This window comes from Rhinopithecus bieti, unplaced genomic scaffold, assembly GCF_001698545.2.
Source record: "Rhinopithecus bieti isolate Rb0 unplaced genomic scaffold, ASM169854v2 scaffold_9899, whole genome shotgun sequence".
NCBI lineage: Eukaryota > Metazoa > Chordata > Mammalia > Primates > Cercopithecidae > Rhinopithecus > Rhinopithecus bieti.
Window position 1 is genome coordinate 1335610 of NW_016806979.1, and position 7630 is coordinate 1343239.

Sequence of the window (7630 nt, forward strand, 5' to 3'; positions counted from 1 at the left end):
ACCCAGGCGCTCCTCCCTTCCCAGATGGTTGGCGGTGGCTGGACCCAGGCGCTCCTCCCTTCCCAGATGGTTGGCGGTGGCTGGACCCAGGCGCTTCTCACTTCCCAGATGGTTGGCTGGCAACTGGGCAGAGGCACTCCTCACTCCCTAGACGGTGCTGAGCAGTCGGACTCCATTGCTGGATGTGTGACTTGAGTTTAAGCCTCTCCCTTCTGCCCTCATCTGGAAATGCTGACAGCCTGGGCCTCCCTCCTTTGGCACTGGATGGAGACTGAAGTCTGGCAAGGCCCTGCCCTCAGCAGGAACTCCCCCTGGGCCCCACTCTGTGACCCCGAGCCCAGGCCAGGATTTTTCCTTTACTTTCTACAGCCACTTTGGGCCCCCCGGCTCTCTCAGAGCCCCGTGAGGTAGGTGACAACCCTGTTCCCACTGTTTTTTTTTTTTTTTTTCCTCTTTTCGTGTATTTTTAGTAGAGATGCGGTTTTACCATGTTGGCCAGGCTGGTTTGCACTCCTGACCTCAGGTGATCCACTTGCCTCGGCTGCCCAAAGTGCTGGGATTATAGGTGTGAGCCACCGTGCCCAGCCCCCAGTTCCCACCTTAGTGTATGTGTTGTCATCACGTTTCACCCCAACCAGACCTTGGGTGGGCAGCCTCTGTGGGGACCACTCGCAACTGACCTGTAGTCATGGTCGCCTGCAGAGCCCTTGCAGGTGGTCCAGATGTGCCCAGTGGCCCTGCCCCGAAGCGTCTTCCCTGCCCGTGGCCTGCTCTGCCTGATGTGCACTGTGCGCTCGGCTCTGCTGACTCCCGGGGCCTCCGTCACACACCGAGCCAGCCTCATCAGCTGTCTCACTAGTTGGTGTTCAGGGACAGGGACCCAGCCCTTCCTAAGGTGTACCTGGGCTGAGACTCAGAATGGACGTTCAAAACAAAGACATGGAGCTGAGTGACACCGGGCCCCACGGGCCGTCTGTCAACCAGGCCTTGGCCCTAGTCCGTCGGACACTTACCCCTTGCAAGATGTGGACCCGCTAGTGCCCACTGTGTGAACAAGTAGCTGGAGGCCCCACCCCACATTGCTGGCATGGCCTGCCTCTCCCCGACCCAGGTGTGGCAGCTCCTGGTGCCAGTTTCCCAGGAGCATGGCCGGGCCCCGGGTGTCTCTCCATCACGGCTGCGGCTCTGGCTTCTTCCGGGAAGTGAGGTGGGGTCGCTCCCCGTGCAGCAGCCGCCGCCACTGCTTCAACACCCTGTAGGCCTGCACGGCCCGCTCTCTTTCCTCCCCCACAATCCGCTGGCGGGCCAAGGAGGTGGTCAGAGGCTGGGACACAGCGCTGGGGCTCAGAAGCATCCTCAGCATCTGCGATCTCCTGCCAGGCTGTGGGAAAGAGGGGAGGGTGAGGCACAGGCTGGGAAAGGAGGGGACGCCACAGAAAGCCTCACAGCACCAACAGCTCTTCCGCCAGCGAGAATGCTGCACTCTCAGGCCGCACACCAGACAGCGCACACGTTGGCTGAGGATTTTTTTTTTTCTTGACAAAGGATCTCGCTATGCTGTCCAGGCTAGTATCAACTCCTGGGCTCAAGCAATCCACCTGCCTTGGCCTCCCAATGTGCTGGGATTACAGGTGTGACCCACTGTATCCAGCCTGTCCAAGGCTTCTGTTCCCTGGCAGCACTGGGGGACAGACTCAGTTGTCCCCATGCCCTACTTACCTGGTCCTTGCTTACACTCCTCCGGGGCCTGGCAGTCAGCTCTGGGGGCTGCAGGACAACCTCTCCAAATGTCACCGTGTCTGGAGGGGCAGAGTACAACTGAGGACTGCTGCCCACAGCCACTGCACCCGACACCCAGTGCCACCACCCGCCCACCTCCCTCCCATAGGGCTGGGACAGAACACCAACTCATCCAGTGGTCTAATGGCTGTGGACCCCAGGGGAGACCACAGGTGCCCAGTGCAGCCAAGGCTGGTGGGGAACAGAAGGCCTGTGCCCAGGCCCCGCCCGGACCACTGCTGACACCATCGCTTTGGGAGGAGCTACCTCGGAGCAACTCCTGCTCCAGCCTGTCTGCAGCCTTTTCCTCCTTTTTCCGTTGGACTTTATCTAGTCGCCGCTTCTGGAACCTGGGGAAGAAAGCACATGTCATTCGGATTCCTAAATTCTCTTTCCACCCAGGGAGGAGGCAGAGGCCGCCCCGCCCACAAGGATCCTCTGTGGCAGAGCAGGGACCCGAGAACAGGCGGCTGTCTCCAAGTCCCCGTTCCCCTCACTGCCCCACCCACTCCAAGTCCCCGCTCCCCTCACTGCCCCACCCACTCCAAGTCCCCGCTCCCCTGACTGCCCCAAACCACAGCTGCCACCAGAGAAGGCTCTGAGCCCAGCAGGCCCCTCAGGGGTCCCCTCAGGGGTTCTCAGCCAGGGACGGCTGCCTCCCAGGGAGCATCTGACAATGTGTGCAGGCGCGGGCGGTCTCATGAGCAGGGATCAAGGCTGGGAAGGCTGCCAAAGACCCCCCTACAGAGACTCATCCAGCCCATGCGGTGCTGCTGTGTCTAAAGGGCCTGACAAGTGTCGTGTGTCACGTCTCCCCCAATGTGAATCTGGAAGCTTCACCTTCAGCGACGGCTCTGGAGATCACCGTGGCGCCAGGTTTTATCTGGGACACGTTCTCTGGGATGAACTTTCATTGGCTAAGGTAATTGTAAGGAATACAACAGTCCAGAAACAGGGAATCTACAGAGCTGAAAGCAACCTCTCTAACCTTCAAAGCTTTTTTTTTTTCTTTTTCTTTTTTGAGATGGAGTCTCGTGCTCTGTCACCAGACTGGAGTGCAGTAGCGCGATCTCAGCTCACTGCAACCTCTGCCTCCTAGATTCAAGCGATTCTCCTGCCTCAGGCTCCCAAGTAGCTGGAATTACAGGCACGCACCACCACATCTGGCTAATTTTTGTGTGTGTGTTTTAGTAGAGACGGGGTTTCATCATGTTGGCCAGGATGGTCTCGATCTCCTGACCTTGTGATCCACCTGCCTCGGCCTCCCAAAGTGCTGGGATTACAGGTGTGAGCTACTGCACTTGGTCAAAGCATTTAGAGAATTAGAAAGGTGTGGCTGGGTGCACCTTTTGTTTCAACAAAGCTTTTGTTGAAACTGCCTCCCCATCCTGCCTACAGGGGTGGGCAGAGGAACTAATGCTTGTGGTGGGCTTACTACTCCTGCCAGCCACCATCCTTAGGAACGGAATGAGAAATCCATCTGAACCTTGTGGCCACTCTACAGCGGAGGAAGTCCAGGCTGAGGAGATGCCACAGAGCGGCAGGGACAGCAGAGCCAGTACAGCCAGAGCTCTCGAGTCTCTTGGACCAGGAAGGGCCCCAATGGAAACAGAACCCCTGGGCACGTCACCCTCAGACCGACCCCCCCAAGGGCTGATTTCCGCAGGGCCAGGGCTTTCTGGAGCTTCTCCTGTGAAACGCAAGGACCAAGCGAGGTCTCCGCAGAGTTCCCAGTTCCACAGCCTCCTGGAGGCCACACCCTCGTTAGCTCCCAGCTGGACGATCTGACTCGCCAATTCCCAGGGCTCCAGCTTGGTTTCCCTGAATCCAGGCTGCCCCATAGCTACGAAACAGGGTCCCTGCAGAGGGCCATCATGGGAACCCAATGTCCTCCCTCCGGCTCCGGGGGCAGGCCCCGACCCCTCCTGCCGCCACTCACGCTTTTTTTGCTTTTTTCTGCTCAGACCTCTCCGTGGGAGCCGCCTGTACCTCTGGCTGCCGGGGGACCTGGTTCTTGCTGAGGAACAGCACGTGCTGGGCCTCTTGCTGCATGCGCTGGAAATAGGCCCCGTCGGATTCCCCCTTCCTCTGTTTGAACTTGGGGACGGCAATGTCGGGCTCCACTCCCTTTGCTTCCTTCTCCAATGTCTTTCTGAAGGTCACCTGGGCTGAGGACAAAGGGAGGCCTCAGAGGAGACACGAGGCAGACAGTGGCAGGCAGGTGGCCCATGTTCACTTTCCCTCCTGAAGCCAAAAGAAGGGAAGACCAGGTTGGCTGGAAGCAGCCTAACGATAGCAGCTGAAGAGGATCCAGAATGCCCAGCCTGGCATCCCCGCGGACGCACAGCTGAGAAAGGAAAGCAGAAACAACCGAAATGTCCACCCCTAGGTGGCTGGTTGAATGCATTCTCCTCTGAGCACCCACAGACTCCACCGCACAGCTGAAGGAAGCCCAGTGGAGCTACACATAGAAACGTGGGCAGACCTGCGACACCACTGTGAACACAAGCAAAGGACCCAAGGCGCGTGTAGAACACGGGAGTGGACAGCGCCATGTGGAACAGGACAGGCGAGTGTAGAACACCAGAGTGGACAGTGCCGTGTGGAACAGGACAGGCGCGTGTAGAACACAGGAGTGGACAGTGCCGTGTGGAACAGGACAGGAGAGTGTAGAACACGGGAGTGGACGGTGCCGTGTGGAACAGGACAGGCGAGTGTAGAACACGGGAGTGGACGGTGCCGTGTGGAACAGAACAGGCGAGTATAGAACACAGGAGTGGGCCGGGCGCGGTGGCTCAAGCCTGTAATTCTAGCATTTTGGGAGGCCGAGACGGGCGGATCACAAGGTCAGGAGATCGAGACCACCCTGGCTAATACGGTGAAACCCCGTCTCTACTAAAGAATACAAAAAAAAAACCTAGCCGGGCGACGAGGCGGGCGCCTGTAGTCCCAGCTACTTGGGAGGCGGAGGCAGGAGAATGGCCTAAACCTGGGAGGCGGAGCTTGCAGTGAGCTGAGATCCGGCCACCGCACTCTAGCCTGGGCGACAGAGCCAGACTCCGTCTCAAAAAAAAAAAAAAAAAGAACACAGGAGTGGACGGTGCCGTGTAGAACAGGACAGGCGAGTGTAGAACACAGGAGTGGACACTGCCAGGCAGGGGGTTGTGTTCATAAATATATGAAGACATGCATATTGCCGGGCATAGTGGTTCACACCTATAATCCCATAACTTTGGGAGGCTGAGGTGGGCGGATCACTTGAGGCCAGAGTTTGAAACCAGACTGGCCGACATGGCAAAACCCAGCCTTTACTAAAAATACAAAAACTAGCCAGGTGTGGTGGCACAGGCCTGTAATCCCAGCTACTTGGGGGGCTGAGGCACAAGACTCACTTCAACCCGGGAGGTGGAGGTTGCAGTGAACACTTTGGGAGGCTGAGGTGGGGAAATCACTTGAGGTCAGGAATTCAAAACCAGCCTAGCTAACATGGTGAAACCCCATTTCTACTACAAATTCAAAAATTAGCTGGGCTTGGTGGCGTGTGCATGTAATCCCAGCTACTTGGGAGGTTGAGGCAGGAGAATTGCTTGAACTGGGATCTCGCAGGCAGAGGTAGCAGCGAGCCGAGATTGTGCCACCACACTCCAGCCTGAGCTAGAGCGAGATTCTGTCTAAAAAAAAAAAGAAAAAAAAAACACACAAAAAAATGTAGCCGGGTGTGGTGGTGTGCACCTGTAATCCCAGCTACTCAGGCAGCTGAGGCAGAAGAATTGCTTAAACCCAGAAGGTGGAGGTTGCATTGAGCCCAGATCACGCTACCGTACTCCAGCCTGGGTGACAAAGCAAGACTCCATCTCAATAAATAAATAAATAAACAAACAAATAAAGGTGCCAATGCAATGCAGCACGGTTCAGAATGTGCCATCTGCTACCCAGGCCAGTGCGCCTCCTCCCTGCACCTTCTTCACCTCTATCTCACCATCCCGTTGGCAGCCATATAACCCCCAACGAGAAGCCTCCAGTTTATACACAAATTATAAAACAGCTTTGCTGTAAAATCAGTCCCACGTTTGGGAAGAGAAATGTGTCTACATCCAAAATATACACACAATGGACACCATTTCCCAACGTGCCCAGAGCGTTACCTCTGGTTGCAGCGGTGGGCATGTGGCCACCCTACCCAGACTTAGGGGAGGAAGGCAGACTTCTCAGAGAGGCCTGATCAAATTTCCTCCTCCAGCTCCTGACTCCACCCACTTCTCTCTACCATGGCTTCAGCACTCTTGTCCCAAGAACCATGGCTTCTCCCTGGCAGCAGCACCGACACCTGCCAGGTCCACTCTCGCTCACTACAACGCCACTCGGTGACCTTGTTTTGCTTACAGTAAACATGAATTGGCCATGCCCTGCTAAAAACTCTGATGGATCTTCGCAACTTTTGGGGGGGAAAAAAAGGCCACTCCTTAGCCTGGCTCCTGAGGCCCCATAATGGGTGCTCCCGGCCCACCCCACAGTCTCCTTCCAAGCCTCCTCTGGAACCACAGCGCCACCTGCTGCCAGCCACTGCTTTGGCCACACTCCCCCCACCTTCTGGGCACTGGATCTTGGCATATTTCCTCTGCCTGAAATGTTCTGAAGTATTTGGGCGATTGGGCGGGTTGAGACACACAAAGCTTCACTGCCACCCAGTATGGGCCTGCACACACCTGCTTTCTTCCTCTTCTTGTTACTGATAGGGTTTTTCATCTCCTGGCGGCTCCTCATGATCTCCCGGAGACGGAAAGGGATCTCCTGTTCATCCTGGTTCTTGGGCTTGCAGTTCACTTTCTTCTTCTCTTTGCTGGGAGGAAGAATACGGGGGTGAGACCCGTTGCAAGTAAAGCATAAGCAGAATCAATAAGAGAAACAATAATTGGGTCTGGCAATAGAATTTACAGGGGCGGGCCGGGCGCGGTGGCTCACGCCTGTAACCCCAGCACTTTGGGAGGCCAAGGCGGGCGGATTACGAGGTCAGGAGATCGAGACCATCCTGGCTAACACAGTAAAACCCCATCTCTACTGAAAATACAAAAAAATTAGCTGGACGTGGTGGCGGGTGCCTATAGTCCCAGCTACTCGGGAGGCTGAGGCAGGAGAATGGCGTGAACCCGGAAGGCGGAGCTTGCAGTGAGCAGAGATGGCGCCACTGCACTCCAGCCTGAGCGACAGAGCGAGACTCTGTCTCAAAAAAAAAAAAAAAGCATCTACAGGGCCACATCTGGCTTCTGTGGTGCAAGCCAGTCCAGGGAGCAGGGATCTTTCCTCTCCGTCCCACTCAGTGGCTGTCCCTGAACCACTTCCTCACAGGACGTGAGACTGAAAGGCACTCCGAAAGCCCAGGAGGCCTTTCTGCCCTGACCTCTGTCAGGCCTCTGAGCCCAAGCCAAGCCATTATATCACCTGTGACCTGCACGTATCCATCTGGATGGCCTGAAGTAACTGAAGAATCACAAAACAAATGAAATTTAAATGGCCTGTTCCTGCCTCAGCTGATGACATTCCACCACAAAAGAAGTGAAAATGGCCGGTCCTTGCCTTAACTGTTGACATTACCTTGTGAAATTCCTTCTCCTGGCTCAAAAAGCTACCCCACTGAGCACCTTGTGACCCCTGGCCCTGCCCGCCAGAGGACAACCCCCTTTGACTATAATTTTCCTTTACCTACCCAAATCCTATAAAACGGTCCCACCCCTATCTTCCTTCGCTGACTCTCTTTTCGGACTCAGCCCGCCTGCACCCAGGTGATTAAAAAGCTTTGCCGGGCGCGGTGGCTCAAGCCTGTAATCCCAGCACTTTGGGAGGCCGAGACGGG

At 56.2% G+C, this 7630-nt stretch overlaps 1 protein-coding gene across 1 annotated transcript in view; it reads right to left on the bottom strand.

Moving 5' to 3' along the window:
• Window positions 1-6: 6 nt before the first annotated feature.
• Window positions 7-7630, bottom strand: part of CCDC137 (coiled-coil domain containing 137) — an 8648-nt gene continuing 1024 nt past the window's right edge. The window contains exons 2-6 of the mRNA XM_017879263.1: window positions 6486-6619; window positions 3719-3947; window positions 2047-2129; window positions 1720-1799; window positions 7-1381 (exon numbers count right to left, since the gene is read on the bottom strand). Coding sequence (XP_017734752.1) covers window positions 1172-1381; window positions 1720-1799; window positions 2047-2129; window positions 3719-3947; window positions 6486-6619 — 736 coding nt within the window. The 3' untranslated portion in view covers window positions 7-1171. The remainder of the gene's footprint in view (window positions 1382-1719; window positions 1800-2046; window positions 2130-3718; window positions 3948-6485; window positions 6620-7630) is intronic.